Source organism: Cetorhinus maximus, chromosome 5, assembly GCF_964194155.1.
Source record: "Cetorhinus maximus chromosome 5, sCetMax3.hap1.1, whole genome shotgun sequence".
Classification (NCBI taxonomy): domain Eukaryota; kingdom Metazoa; phylum Chordata; class Chondrichthyes; order Lamniformes; family Cetorhinidae; genus Cetorhinus; species Cetorhinus maximus.
In genome coordinates, this window is record NC_135883.1 from 165,648,789 (window position 1) to 165,666,809 (window position 18,021).

Here is an 18,021-nt window from a genome sequence, read left to right on the forward strand (position 1 = left end):
CAGAGCATTATTTAAATGGTGATAGATTGGGAAATGTTGATGCACAAAGGGACCTGGGAGTCCTTGTACACCAATCACTGAAAGCAAGCATGCAGGTGCAGCAAGCAGTGAAGGCGGCAAATAGTATGTTGGCCTTCGTTGCGAGAGGACTCGGGTACAGGAGCGAGGATGTCTTATTGCTGTACAGGGCCTTGGTGAGATCAGACCTGGAGTAGTGTGTGCAGTTTTGGTCTCCTTACCTAAGAAAGGATATACTTGCCATAGAGAGGGTGCGGTGAAGGTTCACCAAACTGATTCCTGGGATGGCAGGATTGCCATATGAGGATAGATTGGGCCTGTATTCACTGGAGTTTAGAAGAATGAGGGGAGATCTCATTGAAACATACAATTTTCATTGATGGACAGACTGGATGCAGGGATGATCTTTCCTCAGGCTGCGGGGTCTAAAACAAGGGGTCACAGTCTCAGGATACAGAGTAGACCATTTAGGACTGAGCCGAGGAGAAACTTCTTCACTCAGAGGGTGGATAACCTGTGGAATTCTCTACCACAGAAGGCTATGGAGACCAAGTTATTGAATATATTTAAGGAGGAAATAGATAACGATTTCTGGACTCTAAAGGCATCATGGGGTATGGGGAGAGCACAGGAATATGGCGAGATACAGGATCAGCCTGATCATATTGAATGGCTGAGCAGACTTGAAGGGGTGAATGACCTACTCCTGCTCCTATTTTTCTCTATGTAAATGCATTGGAGGCAGCTCAGAGGGGGTTTACTAGATTGATACCTGAAAGGAGTGGGTTGTCTTATGAGGAAAGGTTGGACAGATTGAGCTCATTCTCACTGGAGTTTGGAAGATTAAGGGGTGACTTGATTGAAGTATACATGATCCTTAATGGAAAGGATGTTTCCTCCTGTGGGTGAGTCCAGAAATAAGGGGCACCGTTTTAAAATTAGGGGTCATCCTTTTAGGGCAGAGATGAGAATTTTTTTCTTTCAGGGAGTTATACAACTTTGAAACTCTCTGCCTCAGAAGGCTGTGGAGGCAGGGAGATAAAGGGACTAGGTGGCTATACCTGGATGGATGAAGTCGGATGAATCAAAAGGCTTCTCATCAGTGTTGACTTTGCAATTCCCCTCCCACCATGACCAAATTATAACTGGGATTTGGGCAGCTTCTAAGGACACATTACACAAGGTGAATTTTCTGTTAGGTTTGAGCTGACTTAACACATTAATCTATGAATTGAGTTTCATCAAACTTAGCTCCAAATTTTGTTCAGTTAAAAAAGAACGGGAAAGCCCTAATGTTTCCAAGGAATGGTTGTCAAATTTGCTGATGACACAAAGATAGGCTGGAAATTAAGTTGTGGAGAGGACACAAGGAGGCTATAACAGGGTATAGATAAGTTAAGTGGGTGGGCAAAGATCTGGAAAATGGAGTATAATATAAGAAAATTTGAAATTGTCCATTTTGGCAGGAAGAATATTATCTAAATGGTAAGAGATTGCAGAGCTTTGAGGTGCAGAGGGATCTGGGTGTCCTAGTGAATGAATAGCAAAAGATTAGAATGTAGGTACAGCAAGCAATTAGGAAAGGTAATAGAATGTTATTAATGGGCAGGCCTTTTAGGACTGAGATGAGGGAAATTCCTTCACTCAGAGGGTGGTCAACCCGTGGAATTCTCTACCACAGAAGGCTGTGGAGGCCGGGTCACAGTATATTCAAGAAAGAAATTAATACATTTTTGGATATTAGGGGCATCAAGGGGTGTGGAGAGAAAGTGAGAATATGGCGTTGAGATAGAGGGTCAGCCATGGTCATAATGAATGGCGGAGCAGGCTCGAAGGGCCGAATGGCCTACTCCTGCTCTTAGTTTCTATGTTCCTAAAAGTAGGGAGGTTATGCTTCAGTTGTACAGGGCATTGGTGAGACCACATCTGGAATACTGTGTACAGTATTGATCTTATTTAAGGAAGGATGTAAATGCAGTGGAAGCCGTTCAGAGAAGGTTTTTTTCTATTCATTCACGGGATGTGGGCTTCACTGGTTGGGCCAGCATTTATTGCCCGTCCCTAGTTGCCCTTGAGAAGGTGGCGGTGAACTGCCTTCTTTACTAGACTAATACCAGGAATGGGCTGGTTGTCTTGTGAGGAAAGATTAGATAAGCTAGGCTTGTGTCTGCCTGAGTTTAGAACAGAAAGTGGCGGCTTGATTGAAACATATAAGATCCTGAGAGGTCTTGACAGGGTGGATGTGGAAAGGGTGTTTACTCTTGTGGGAGAATCTGGAAGTAGGGGGTCACTGTTTAAAAATAAGGGGTCTCCCATTTAAGCCAGTGATGAGGCGAAATTTCTTCTCAGAGGGTTGAGAGCTTTTAAACACTTCCTCAAAAGGTGGTGGAAGCAGAGTCTTTGAATATTTTTAAAGCAGAGGTAGACAGATTCTTGATAAGCAACGGAGTGAAAGGTCATCGGGGGTAGGGAGGGCATGATCTTATTGAATGCCTGAGTAGGCTCGAGGGGCCGAGTGGCCTACTCCTAATTCTTAATGGGAGTTGGCTGTGCATAAAATAGTTATTACATTTCTCATATTATAACAGTGACTACACTTCAAGAAGTATTAATTGGCTGTAAGCACTTTGCTATGTTCCAGGGTTATGAATGGTATTAGACGGCATTGTGGCATACCCCAATTATCAAAGTCACTCTTTTCACATTAATAAGTCAAAACCACAGAACTACTTACTTGTACATTTTCACTTCCTCGACAGCCTGGAGTGCTTTTTCATCAGCTGCAGATAGTTTAAGTTCCTTCTCTTGACGCTGACACTCTTCTTGGGTCAGCTTCCTACAAGGGGAAAAAGTAAAATAGACAAACCAGCAAACTCAAGTTGTATCCTGATATAATGAGGGCAGTGGACCGTCACTGTTCCTAAACTGTTTCTAACAGACTTCATTTTTAGAGAATCACTTGTAGCCTCTATCAACAAATCACCTACTCAGAACTAAAATACTGAAAACAATTGACTGAAGTCAGTTAAGTATGAAGCAGTGTTATGAGGATGTACTTTTAAAAAGATACAATTTCTATTTTTTTTTTCAAAATCCAACCAGAAGGAAAAGAAAAAGAACTGAAACCCTTTAAAGGCTATGGAGACTGCCAGATGGCTACAATATACAGCGTGGAAGAACAGATACTCAACTGCCTGGGGAGTGTGAAAGACCCCACCTCCTGTTGGGTTTACACTATCCTGATACTTCTCAGAAGTTTCAGAGATGAGGCATCAAAATGCTATTACTTGTGCTAAAAATAATGACTGCAGCAGACATGGACTAATAGGACTCTCATGGAATATGCCGCCAGCCAAGTTCTTAGGGACTATTTTACCAAGCAAGAGAGAGTTAAATATGAATGCTGAAACAGGCTGCAAAAGCTGTTTGCACGTGCTCTCTCTCTCTGAAGTATTGTGCCCAGGTTTTCAGAGTAACCATCCTGAGAAGAGAAATCTACTGCAAACTGAGATCTTTTGGAAGTAAAACGTTGAAATCTACTCCATACAACTACACCCAGGAAGACAACTGAACAAAGCGGCCACAATGTGGAATCACCGCAACGTGACCAGCCAAAGAACAGCAAACAGTATACTCCTTTGTTTTATCTCCTTCACAAACCGTATGAACTCCTTACAGTATCCTCTTATTCTCCCATCTATACTTGTGTGTGTGCGCGCGCGTGTGTGAGAGAGAGTGAGCGAACACAGGGAATGTGTGTGGCGTATGAATGGTGGTTGCAATTTACCTAGTTTTCATTAAATTCAGGAAATAGTCTCAATAAGCTTATCTTGTTCTTTGTTTAACCTAAGAAAGCCTGTCTAACTCGTTCTTTACAATCTACAAGCGCAAATAGTGGGACTCCTGCAGTATTGGCAAAGCACATCCTCTCTAAATTCACAAAAAAACCTGTTACGTTCAGACCTGGAGTGGTAGAGCAGGGGAGTCATTTCACTCCTCCTCACATAGTCGTAACAGAAATTCAGGGGTTCAAGTCCGGGACTGATCCCACAGATGTACGAGAGAATTGGAGTGGGGCTATTGAACAAAAAACAAACTGCTATACAGGTTTTCCTGGGTTTGCAATACTAAAGTGCAAAAATGTTCACATTTGAAGTCAGTGCCTTTCTAGAACAAATGGAGATTACTTTTGATAATTTAAATAACTGTCCCTTGAGGAGTTAAAAAGTGTAACTAAGGAGTTGGAGTTAGAGTTTTGCCCGATAGCCAGGAAACCTGAAGTTTGAAACTAATGGCCAGAGAATTGGATTATGAACCTGGAGAAATTGCAACAGGCAGCCAGCTTTAGCAAAATTACAGCTAGAACAGAGGGGGCAGAGCCAGAATTCCAGGCTAGGGAAAGAGAGAGAGAAGAAATTAAGAAAGAGAGAGGGAGAGAGAGGGAACAAGCTTTCCAAAGGAACAGCAAGAAAGGAAGATAAGACGACATGAACTGCATAGGGATAGATCCCCTGTGCCCACTGAAGGCACCCCTAGCTCAGTTCTGAGCACCAAGTTATTCAAGTTTTCCCATTTAATACCCAAGTTTGATGAGGATGAGGTGGGAGCCTTCTTCATCTCTTTTGAGAGTATAGCTCAGCAAGTAAGTAGACCAGAAGAAAGACAGGCCCTGCTGTTGCAACGCAGGCAAGGCTCAAAGTTTACTCCCTGCTGCCTGATGAGAGTTTGGCAAACTACGAGGTGGCAAAGAATGCTATTTTAAGTGTGTATGAACTGGTGCCAAAGAGGTACAGTAAGAAATTCTGTACCCTCCGAAAACGGCAAGACCAGATGCACCTTTAATTTGAGCAGCTTCAGCAGTTGGATCAGTGGATACGAACACTTAAGAAATAATGTTCCACTTAAGAGTTCAAAAATTTATTCCCTCTCCCTTTAAAAATGCAGAGAAACAGAAAGTGGCAAGGGCCAGGCAGACAATGACCCTGGCTGATAATTATGAGCTTGTCCACAAGCCCTCATCCCAAAGGAAACCCTCCCCTAATCACCCCCAACCAACCTGACAAGGTGGTGGGAGAGCGATAGGAAGCCAAGGGAGAGAAGGGATAGTTGGAAACACAGGGAGCCCCGCTCAGACCTTAAAGGATAGTGCTGAGAAAAGGTGTGATGCTCAGAAGCCTGTGTGTTTCTATTGCCATAACGCTGGACACCTTTGTGCTGATTGCTGGAGACTGGAGGTTACAGGGAAAGCCTATAGGATTTATTGAGGCATATAGGCCCTGTGCAGAAAAAGGAAGTCATACAGAGAGCATATCAGACCAGGCTGTGGCTCTAACCACAGCATCAAGTCCCTGTAAACGTACCCCTAAGAATGCGGATGAGCCAAGCGAAGCCCAAGAGTTACAAGAATTTTGTGTCAGAAGGCAAGTTGTCCCCATTTCCCAAGTACACCCGGAGTCATACTGAGGGATACTGGAGCCAGCCAATCTCTCCTGTTGAAAAGAGGTATGATCTTTCCCCCAGAGAGTGCAGTATAGGCCAAAGTGCATCAAGGAAGAATACATGCCCATGCCTTTATACGGGGTGCATCTGGAGTGTGACAGTATTTCAGAACCGGTGACCATGGGAGTCGTACCCAATTTACCTGTAGACAGGGTCAACCTGCTCCTCGGCAATGACCTGGCAGCATCAAAGGTGGTAGCATCCCCAGTAATTTTAGAGAAGCTAAGAAAGGTCAGGGAGAAAAGAGCAGCTGCAGGAGAAAGTCTCTGGCATTTTCATGACTTCATAGTAACCCGGTCTGTAACCAAACAAGCCGTGCCAGAGGAAGCCAAACCCGCACTGCAAACAGATGGCCCTGCCACCTGGTTAACTGAAGCTTTTTCCAGAAGTTGAGAAGAGCTTAAGGATGTAAAGTCTTCCTTGGTTGCAGCTCAGCAATCTGACCTGGCACTAAAAAAGTTAGTGCAGACTGCCCAACCTGAAGCTAAAGCAGAGGGAGTCATGGAATGCTATTATCTTAAAAACGAGGTGATGAGGAAGTGGAGACCCCCTCACAGACTTAGAGATAAGAGGTGGACAATGATCCACCAGGTAGTCCTGCTGCCAAGGTACCGAGGAGAAACATTGAGGCTAACCCATGAAATCCCGATGGCTGGACATGTCGGTATATGAAAACCCCAAGCCCACATAAGCCAGCATTTTTACTGGCCTCACTTACACAAAGGCATGCAAAATATGTCTGGTAGTGGGGAAACCGCAGCCTGCAATTAAACCTGCACCTATAATTCCCATACCTGCCTTTGAGGAACGCTTCAGCAAGATGCTAGTGGATTGTGTGGGATCTCTACCGAAAACAAAAGGGGGCTACTAGTATATTCTTATTATGAATGTGGCCGCCCGATTCCGAGAAGCCATTCCCCTGAGAACTCTCTGTACCAAGGTAGTTGTGGAGGGATTTACACAATTCTGAAGAAGGGTCATACGGACTCGAAATGTTAACTTTGTTTCTCGTTCTCCACAGATGCTGTCAGACCTGCTGAGTTTTCGCAGCATTTTCTGCTTGTTTCAGATTTCCAGCATCCGCAGTATTTTGCTTTTAACACAATTCTTTACCAATATGGGCTGCCACCAAGATGCAGTCGGATCAGGGTTCAAATTTCATGTACGGCATATGCCAGGAAGTCATAAGCAACACAGGCGTAACCCAGCTAAAGGCCTCAGCATACCGCCCACAGTCACAAGGAGCTTTAGAACAGTGCCCCTAGATCCTAAAAACAATGAAGTAGGCATACTGTCATGAGTACCCCCATGATTGGGATAAAGGACTGGGTTTTCCTCTGTTCACCTCAAGGGACTTACCCCAATGAATCAACCAGGTTAACAGAGTTTGAATTAGCTTACAGGCACCAAGTGAGGGGTCCTCTGAAACTAATCAAGGTGAAAGTTTTAGAACAGAATCAAGAAATCTCCATGTTAATGTGTTCTGTGAATGGTTCATGAGAGCCTGTGATGTGGCCAGGAGCACTTAAAAACCTCCCAAATAGCTATGAAAATACAGGCAGGCAGACATGCCAAGGCCTGAACCCTCCAGCCAGGAGATTACACTAGTGCTCCTACCAATACAGACTGAACTCCTGAAAACCTAGTTCAGTGGCCCATACAAGGTAGCAAAGAGAACAGGGGAGGTAAACTATGTAATCGACACTCCAGGCCATAGGGTGAGAAAAAAAGAGGCTCTGTCACGTCAACATGTTAAAACAGGAACATAGCCAGGAAGGGAGCAAGTAGGTAACAGTCTGTCAGATAGCAAAAGAACTGGAGGAGGATGAAAGGGACAGTGAGGATAAGTTAGAGGGAGACCTGGGCACAAATTGATCCCCCTACTATCCAGTTAGCAAACACGGGGAAAAGACCTGGAGTGGTAGAATAAGGTAGTCATTTCACCCCTCGTGTTAATAACAAGCAGCCCAAACTAGAAACAGCAGGGGCAATAATCCCCATTGATGACCCAGGTAGCTCAGTGGGTGGTGGTACAAAACAGCATCATATTACACACAGACTAAGACAGCTTCGATTTCGAGTTCATGCAGCATTGGTTTACCTCATTCAAAAGGGAAGTAGATTCCTACAACTAGTCCTGTAGCCACTGATATAGGGAAGAGGAGAAAAAAAAGAGTCCCATAATCATCCAGAAAGTCAGTATGCTTTGTGATATGATACCGAGGCCAATGACAAGAATGACCCCATGTACATTTTTCATTGTGTTGAGATAGCTGTTCTCATCCACAGCAAATACAATAGGCCTCGGTGCCCAATAAGGAATGAGTCCCTGAACCTGATCCTATGCGTGGACAGGACGGAGCATGCACACGGCACATAATGGAACTATAGCCCAACAGAAGCTTAATATCATTGGAAGGTTTTTTAGGAAAATCTCTCTGGGATGGCACTAAAACATCACTCCAAAAATCCAAAGGCATGACCATGGGTACCCGCATGGGCCCCAGTTATGTCTGTCTCTTTATGGGGTATGTGGAACATTCCTTATTCCAGTCCTACTCCAGCCCCCTCCCACAACTCTTTTTTCAGTACATCGATGACCGTTTCGGTGCTGCTTCATGCGCTCGTCTAGACCTGGAAAAATTTATCAATTTTTCCTCCAATTTCCATGCCTCTATCACCTTCATATGGTCCATCTCTGACACTTCCCTTCCCTTCCTTGACCTCTCTGTCTCAATTTCTGGTGATAGACTATCCACCAATATCCATTACAAGCCCACCGACTCCCACAGTTACCTCAACTACAGCTCCTCACACCCTGCTTCCTGTAAAGGCTCCATCCTATTCTTCTCTCAGTTCCTTCACCTCCGTTGCATCTGTTCAGGTGACGCCACTTTCCAAAACGGTGCTTCTGACATGTCTTCCTTCTTCCTTAGCTGAGGCTTCCCACTCTGGTTGACAGGGCCTCAACCGTGTCGGACACATCTCCCGCGCCTCTGACCTCACACCTTCGTCTCCCTCCCTGAACCATGATAGGCCCCCCCTTGTCCTCACTTTTCACCCTACCAGCCTCCGCATTCAAAGGATCATCCTCCGCCATTCCTGCCGACTCCAGCATGATGCTGCCACCAAACACATCCTCCCCTCACCCCCCATCAGCATTCCGTAGTGACCGTTCCCTCTGGGACATCCTGGTTCACCCCTTCATCACCCCCAACACCTCATCCTCTTCTCATGGCACCTTCCCCTTTACCTCCTCACCGTCCAAGGGCCTAAACATTCCTTTCAGGTGAAGCAGCGCTTCACTTGCACCTCCTTCAATTTGGTCTACTGCATTTGCTGCTCCCAATGGAGAGGCCAAAAGCAGACTGGGTGGCCACTTTGCGGAACATCTTCGGTCTGTCCGCAAGCAATACCCAGACCTCCCTGTCGCTTGCCATTTCAACACACCACCCTGCTCTCATGCCCACATGTCCATCCTTAGTCTGCTGCAATGTTCCAGTGAAGCCCAACGCTAACTGGAGGAACAGCAACTCATCTTCTAGTTAGGCACTTTACATCCTTCCGGACTTAACATTGAGTTAAACAACTTCAGACCATGAACTCTCTCCTCCATCTTCACCGTTTTCTTTACCCCTTTTTCAAAAATCTTTTTTAAAAATCTATTTATTTTTATTCATTGTTTTGTCCTCCTTCTTTATCCCTTTTTATCCCATTTTCGATCCTTTTTTCCCACCAGCCCCTCCCCCACCGCACCCTAAGGGCCATCTGTTACTTGTTCATGTTGTTCTTTTCAGAGTGCTTACCCCTGTTCTACTATTATCACAATCTGCTTTCTCACCTTTGTCACCATCAGCACCTTTTTTTAGCCCTTATCACTAACATTAACACTCCCTTTGTCCTTTTGTTCATGACATCTTTGTCTATCTCTCCTTTGCCCCCACCTGTCTCTGGCCTTCTATCCAGCTTCACCTGCTCCACCCACCTTAAACAGTATAAATTTCATAACAAAAACAAAAATACCTGGAAAAACTCAGCAGGTCTGGCAGCATCTGCGGAGAGTAACACAGTTAACATTTCGAGTCCGTATGACCCTTCAACAGAACTAAGGAAAAATAGAAAAGAGGTGAAATATAAGCTGGTTTAAGGGTGGGTGGGACAGGTAGAGCTGGATAGAGGGCCAGTGATGGTGGAGATAACCAAAAGATGTCATAGACAAAAGGACAAAGAGGTGTTGAAGGTGATATTATCATCCAAGGAATGTGCTAATTAAGGGTAGAAAGCAGGTCAAGCAAGGTACAGATAGCCCTAGTGGGGGTGGGGTGAGTATAAATTTCATCACACTTCTACTTCTTTGTAGCTCTGAAGAAGGGTCACTCGGCCTCAAAAAATCGACTCTGTTTTTCTCTCCACAGATGCTGTCAGAGCTGCTGAGTTTTTCCATCATTTTCTGTTTTCCTTCCATGAATACAATGGTGCTGATTCCCCCAATCCTGTAATTTACTTAAGATCAACTATAGTTCAACTGATGCAGTATTCTACCAAGCCAATTTTCACATATACAGTTATCTCACTGCCTCTGATTGCTCAACTGAATAGACAAGATCCAGAAAAATTGCTTCTTTGCATAGACATCGACCTTACCAACTGGATAATACATAACAGTAAATCTCATCAGATTAGGAGGAGACAGAGCTACTTCCAGCAATCAACCACTCAATTTCTGTCCCCCTTCCATCCAGTGACTCAATTCAGAACTGATAACAGAATAAGCTGGGGACACAGCAGGTCATTCAGTGCCTGAAATAGAAATGATCACAGAATTGTGACAGCGCAGGTGGTGGCCATTCGGCCCATCATGTCTGCACCGGCTCTCCGAATGACCTATTCACGTAGTGCCATTCCCCTGCCTTCTCCCCGTAACCCTGCATTCCTGCTTTTCAGATAAGTCTAATTCCCTTTGAATGCCTCAATTAAATCTGCCTCCACCACACTTTGTGCATTCCAGACCTTAACCACTCGCTGCGTAAAAAAATTTTCCTCATCTTCATCTTCCGACTAGGCACTTTACAGCCTTCCGGGCTGAATATTGAATTCAACAACTTTAGATCTTAAATTCCCCCTCCCCCCATCCCCACCCCGTTTCTCCCCCCCCCCACCCCCCCCCCCCCCACTTTTTTTTCAATAATTTATATAGATTCTTCTTTCCCCACCTATTTCCATTATTTTTAAATCTAAAACTAAAACCTTGTTAGCCTTTCCACCCCACCCCCACTAGAGCTGTACTTTGAATATCCTGTCCTCCATTCTTAATTAGCACTTTTCTCAGACAAAACACCTCTTTGACCCTTTTGTCTGTGACATCTTTTGATTATCTGCTCATCTCCACAATCACCACACCCTCAATGTCTCTCTCTCCACCCACCACCTTAAACCAATTTATATTTCTCCCTTCTTCTAACTATGCTTCAGTTCTGCCGAAGGGCCATGAAGGCTCGAAACGTTAACTGATTTCTTCTCCGCCGATGCTGCCAGACCTGCTGAGTTTTTCCAGGTAATTCTGTTTTTGTTTTGTATTTCCAGCATCCGCAGTAGCTTTTAGCTTTTTGTTTTTATCTTAAAATTTTCCTCATGTTGCTTTTGCTTCTTCTGTCAATTAATTTATATCTGTGCTCTCTCATTATCCATCCTTTCGCAAGTGGGAACAGTTTTTCCCTATCTACGCTGTCCAGACCCCTCATGATTTTGAATACCTCAATCAAATCAACCTCTTCTCCAAGGAAAACAGTCCTAACTTCTCCAAGCTATCTTCATAGCGAAGTTCCTCATCCCTGGAACCATTCTCATGAATATTTTCTGCACTCTCTCCAATGCCTTCACATCTTTCCTAAAGTGTGGTGCCCAGACTGGATGCAATACTCCAGCTAAGACCGAACTAGTGTCTTATACAAGTTCAACACAACCTCCTTGCTTTTGTACTCCATGCCCTATTAATAAAGCCTAGCATACTGCATGCTTTATTAACCACTCTCTCAACCAGTCCTGCCACCTTCAATGACCTATGCACATATACCCTCAGGTCCTTCTGCTCCTGTACTCCCTTGAGAGTTGTGCCCTTTATTTTATACTGTCTCTCCATGTTCTTCCGATCAAAATGAATCACTTCACATTTCTCTACATTGAACTTCATCTGCCACTGTCTGCCCATTCCACCGACCTGTCTACGTCCTTTTGAAGTTCTAGCCTCCTCACAGTTCACAATGCTTCCAAATTTCATATCATCCGCAAATTTTCAAATCGTGCCTGTACACCAAGGTCGAATTCATTAATATGCACCAGGAAAAGCAAGGGTCTGACCCCAGGGGAACTGCACTACAAATCTTCGAGTCTGAAAAACATCTACTTTCTGTTTCCTATCACTCAGCCAATTTTGTATCTACATTGCTACTTTCTCTTTTATTTTGAGCTATAACTTTGCGCTCAAGTCTATTGTGTGACACTATCAAATGTCTTTTGGTATGTACACCACATCATTAGATTGCCCTCATCAACCCTCTCTATTACCTCTTCAAAAAATTCCAGAAAGTTAAACACAATTTTCCCATGCTAGCCTTCTTTAACTAACCTGCACTTTTCCATGTGACTATTAATTTTGTCCCAAGTTATTGTTTCTAGAAATTTTTCCACCACCAAAGTTAAAGTGACCGGTCTGTAGTTGCTAGGCTTACCTTTGCACCCTTTTTTGAACGGTGTAACATTTGCAATTCTCCAGTCCACTGGAACCACCCGAGTCTAAGAGAGACTGAAAGGTTCAAGTTCCACGTGGGATCTTTCATTTTGATATTTCAGAGGCATGCGGTCCTGATCTGTACCTCCAGAATTTTCAGTTTGTGTCAGAACTCTCAAATCTCCTTCTCAACTGTGCACTATTGCTACAGTCAGGACTTGCTCATAGGTATTGACTCAGTCTGTATGACAAGAAAGCCAACACGTTCTGTCATTCAGAAGCCCTATAAATAAGCCTTCTCAAGCTTTTATCCCTTGGTGATTGCAGATGACAATTTAGAATGCTAAAAATAGCACAGAAGACAGCCATTCAGCAGTGGGTATGAGTTCTTCAATTTCAGCTAACTTGTCTAATCCCACCCCCTGCATCCTTTTTAAATATTTATCCAGCTCCCTTTTAAATTATTACGTTCTCTTCTACAGCAAACATTCAAATAGCCTGTATGAAAACATTACTAACTCGCCCCTCATTCTCATGTTACTCCAAGATCCTGGTAAGGAATCACAAACTTACTTCTGTAGGGCCATCTCCTTCTGATGATAGAGCTCAGTCAGGATCTCCAGCTTCTGCTGCATGGTTTTAAATTCATTCTCAAGCCTCGACTTCTCAGTTCCAGTGGCTACAAAGTTGTGTTCAAGCTGCTTAATTTGCTCTGAGCGAAGAAGTTTAAATGAAAATGAGTGGGGTTCTTTTTGAGTTATTTCTATCCTTATCTTTCATCATCCCAGCCTTTTCACAGAATTCACAGTTCTTAGCAAAGCCAGAGTGGGAGCCTAGTCAAAGTGGGCCAGAAAGGAATTTTTTTAAAAAAAAGATTCCCCCCATTTCCAATTGGTCGGGGGTTTTTATTTTGGTTTTCCTCTGCACCTAGGAGATTACATGCTAGGAAGGAGGATGTGTGTGTTGTGCATATTGCGATACACAACACATCACAATTATATGAAACAAGCTGGATGGACCAGGAGGTCTTTTGTTGTCCATCATTATTCATAAGTGCATATGCAGGACGAATTGCCAGTTTAATCCTAAAATTTATGCTGGCCTGTTTTATAACTGGCAACTGGGAGATGGACAGGCATAGCTTAAATTAGGGTCTTTACAGGTTGCTGATTACATTGCGTTTCATCAACATCACAGTAGTCAAAATATCAATGTAGTGATCAGTCTACTGGTCTCTTTCCAAATGCTAACCACAGGTTAGTTGCTTTACGCTGATAGGTGTGTGACCTACCCATACTCATTTAGGAATGACAAACAGTTTCACTGATTTACTGTTCACAGAAAATTAAGGGAATGGTGGAAATCACTCCCCAAAATACTGGTTTAATAACAAGGGATGTGCAGCCTTGAAATTATAGAGCAGTTTCACTCATACTAGCAAGCTCTCCCTCCATCAATACAAAATAAACCCTCTTTTGATCTGTAGAACTAATGGAAAAGAAAAAGACAAGAAAGCAAAAACAAAGCGACATGGGAAAGAAATGGTTCTCCCAACAGCTCTGTTGCTCCACACTGTCTACAGAACAGAAAGATCCCAGATTTGATCCGGATTCTGTGCTGAATAAGCCTCTCAAAGCTGGGGTGGCAGCAGAGAGGTTACAACTAGCCTCAGCACCCTTGATAAGGGAGAAAACATTGTGCAAATTCAGCATCTAGTTTTTTCATTGTTTGCAGGTCAAATTTTCTCACACATTCACACAAAAACAAAATCTTACCTTCTAGTTCGTGCCTAGCTTTTATTTCATCTGTCAGTTTGGCTTGGAAATGGTCTTTCTCTTCTTCAATGATTTTCAAGGTGGTTTGTACCTTGAGGAAGATCAAAGAGAATGACACTCCCATACATCCAACAAAATAATGCCATTCTAAATAAACACACACACAGGAGTTCTCTACAACTCACCCTTGAAACATCCATCATTTGCTGAATCTTCATTTTTATCCTTTTGCTTTTATCTAAAGAAAGAACACATTTTGAACAGTAAAGCTGGAAGTGGCTTAAAATATAGAAAAAATTTGTTTATGCAACAACCTGTATCTCAAACTTCTCACTGTACCTTGCATGCAATAAATTGCTTTGAAGTGCAGAGAGTTAACTAGCCCAGTGGTTCCCAGCATACCCCTGGGCAAGGCAGATGTCTCTAAGGAGGGGTAATCAAGAGAAATTGTGTAACGCTGAATTTTGTTTTAATACAAACATCCCCCTGTTTAAAGTGTGTTCTAATGGCCCGTTTTCGTTTAAGAACAATTTGTAAATTAGGGACATTCCCCGTAGAGCACTGCCACATTTTATTCGTGTGTAGTTATTGCGCATGTTCAGTCTTTAAAAAGAAATCACCCCTTCCTTCCCCCAATTCTCCCGCTGGCTGCCTCCTCTGACCCTCCCCAACTCATCCCTTCCTTCTTCCAATTCTCCCACTTGCTGCTTCCCCCAACTCTCCCGTGAGTGTGGGAGGTGGAGAAGCGGCAGGTGGGAGGGCCAGGCCACGGAAGGGGGGTTGGATGGGAGGGGGAAGCAATGAGGGGGAGATAAGTAGAAAGAGTTACTAAGTTATTAAGAGTTCCTAAGTTTGCGGATTTTTGGCACTCACTAGAATGGAATCAAGCATCACTGTACATGTGTCGAAAACCGCTTGCGTCTGAAATTGTCATCCATTTCTCCTAATTCATGTGCTTATGCTCCAATGAACAAGCTCATTCAACTCATTCATCACATTAATGGTCAAGTAAAAAACTATTCTAGACATATGTTCAGATGTATTGTATAATTATACCGATTAACAAAATGTGTGGTCATTAGACAGAGAGTTGAAAAAGAAAACTTGGAAACCTCCGAGCTAGGCAATGTAATATCACCTAGTACATTGAAAGATCCGCATAACAGCTTAAGATCAACAACTACTGCATCTGCTGTGAGGGTGTCTTTGGTTGACAGAAAAAAATAGACCAGTCAGAGAACTCTCTGCCCTTCTTCCACTGGATCTTTAAATATCAGACCCATAAGAACATAGACAGAACATCTCAGCTTAAAAGGATGGCATAGTCAAAGAACAAAGAAAAGTACAGCACAGGAACAGGCCCTTCGGCCCTCCAAACTTGCGCCGATCATATTGCCCGTCAACTAAAACATTTTGCACTTCCAGGGTCCGTATTCCTCTATTCCCATCCTATTCATGTATTTGTCAAGCTCTTAAACACCACTATCATACCTGCTTCCACCACCTCCTCTGGCAGCGAATTCCAGACACTCACTACCCTCTGCGTAAAAAACTTGCCCCGCACATTTCCTCTATAGTTTTCTCCTCTCATCTTAAATCTATGTCCCCTAGTAATTGACACTTCCACCCTGGGAAAAAGCTTCTGACTATCTACTCTGTCCATGCCACTCAATTTTGTAAACTTCTATCAAGTTGCCCCTCAATCTCCGTCGCTCTAGTGAGAACAATCCGAGTTTCTCCAACCTCTCCTCATAGCTAATAACCTCCAGACCAGGCAGCATCCTGGTAAACCTCCTCTGCACCCTCTCCAATGCCTCCATATCCTTCTGGTAATCTGGTGACCAGAATTGCACGCAATATTCCAAGTGTGGCCTAACCAAGGTTCTATACAGCTGCAGCATGACTTCCCAGCTTTTATACTCAATACCCCTGCCAATGAAGGCAAGCATGCCATATGCCTTCCTGACTACCTTATCCACCTGCGTTGCCACTTTCAGTGACCTGTGGACCTGTACACCCAGATCCCTCTGCCCGTCAATGCACTTAAAGGTTCTGCCATTTACCGTATAATTCCTGCCTGTATTAGACCTTCCAAAATGCACTACCTCGCATTTGTCCGGATTAAACTCCATCTGCCATTTCTCCGCCCAAGTCTCCAACCGATCTATATCCCGTTGTATCCTTCGACAATCCTCTTCACTATCTGCAACTCCTCCAACCTTAGTGTTGTCTGCAAACTTACTAATTAGGCCAGTTACATTTTCCTCCAAATCATTTATGTATACAAGCAGCAGCAAAGGTCCCAGCACTGATCCCTGCGGAACTCCACTAGTCACAGCTCTCCATTCAGAAAAGCACCCTTCCACTGCTACCCTCTGTCTTCTATGACCAAGCCAATTCTGTATCCATCTTGCCAGCTCACCTCTGATCCCGTGCAACTTTACCTTCTGTACCAGTCTGCCATGAGGGACCTTGTCAAAGGCATAGAGTTATACAGCACAAAAACAGGCCCTTCGGCCCATCTTGCCCATGCCGGCCACCAAGCACCTATCTATTCCAAACCCATTTTCTAGCACTTGGCCTGTAGCCCTGTATGCTATGGCATTTCAAGTACTCATCTAAATACTTAAAATGTTGAGAGTGTTCCTGACTCTACCACCCTCTAAACCTCCTGCTCCTTACCTTCAATCTATGCCCCCTAGTTATTGACACCTCCGCTAAGGGGAAAAGTTTCTTCCTATCTACACCCCACCCCCATAATTTTGTATACCTTTATCAGGTACCCCCCTCAGCCTTCTCTGCTCTAAGGAGCAGTGTCGGTGCAGACTCGATGGGCCGAAGGGCCTCTTCTGCACTGTGATTCTGTGAAAACAACCCTAGCCTATCCAGTCTCTCTTTCATAGCAGAAACGCTCCAGCCCAAGCAGCATCCTGTTAAACCTCCTCTGCAATCACATCCTTCCTATAGCGTGACAGCCAGAACTTCAGTTGTGGCCTAACTAGCATTTTATACAGCTCCAACATAACCTCCCTGTTATTATATTCTATGCCTCAGCAGGTATCCCATATGCCTTCTTAACTGCCTTATCTACCTGTGCTGCTGCCATCAGGGATCTATGGACATGTACACCAGGTCCCTCTGAAGTCTCCTGACTTCCTAGGGTCCTACCATTCCCTTGTGTGTATTCCCTTGCCGGTTAGTCCTCCCAAAATGCATCACCTCACACTTCTCAGGACTAAATTCCATTTGCATCACTGAGAATTCAGCACTCCCTCAGAACTGCACTGCAGTATCAGCCTAGATTATGGACTCAAGACTCTGGAATGGGGCTTGAACTCAACTTTCCATCTAAAAGGCAATCATCCTTCTAATAGAGCCAAACTGACACTTGCCAAAGGGTTTCGAACTAAAAAGCTAATTTGTCAGTTCCGTTTTCAGATACATCGTATTTCTGCAATACATTTCCTTAAGTTTGATTTTTTATATATATCAGCAAATTTCCTGTGACTTTTCCTACAGTCAGTTGCTACATGCAAGGCTTTTTCATACAAGCTATAGCTGTACTAGCTTACTCCACAGAGTTACCACCTTGTGGCCAGACCCTGAAACTTCATCATGACAGTTGACAGCTGTGCAAAGGGAGCTTTCTCTCGCCTTTGGATCTTTTGCCCATCACCTTAAATCTATGTCCTCTGGTTCTCCACCCTACTATCAATGGGAACAATTTCTCCCTACCTACTCTGCCCAGACTCTCATGATTTTGAGTACATCCGTCAAATGTCCTCTCAAGAAGCCAAGCTTCTCTGATCTCTTCACATAACTGAAGTCTTGATCCCAGAACTATTCTTTTAAATCTTTTCTGCACCCTATCTAATGCCTTCACATGCTCTTAAAGTGTGATGCCCAGAACTGGACACAATACCACAGCTGAGGCTGAACCAATGTTTTATAAAAGATTCACCATAACTTCCTTACTTTTGTAATCTATTCCACTATTTATTA

At 43.8% G+C, this 18,021-nt stretch overlaps 1 protein-coding gene across 2 annotated transcripts in view; it reads right to left on the reverse strand.

Annotated features, from left to right (window-relative positions):
• Positions 1-18,021, reverse strand: part of mia3 (MIA SH3 domain ER export factor 3) — a 126,960-nt gene that overhangs the window by 31,537 nt on the left and 77,402 nt on the right. For both annotated transcript variants that reach the window (XM_078542772.1, XM_078542771.1), the window contains exons 16-19: positions 14,205-14,257; positions 14,020-14,110; positions 12,818-12,956; positions 2,753-2,854 (exon numbers count right to left, since the gene is read on the reverse strand). In XM_078542772.1, the coding sequence (XP_078398898.1) occupies positions 2,753-2,854; positions 12,818-12,956; positions 14,020-14,110; positions 14,205-14,257 (385 nt within the window). The remainder of the gene's footprint in view (positions 1-2,752; positions 2,855-12,817; positions 12,957-14,019; positions 14,111-14,204; positions 14,258-18,021) is intronic.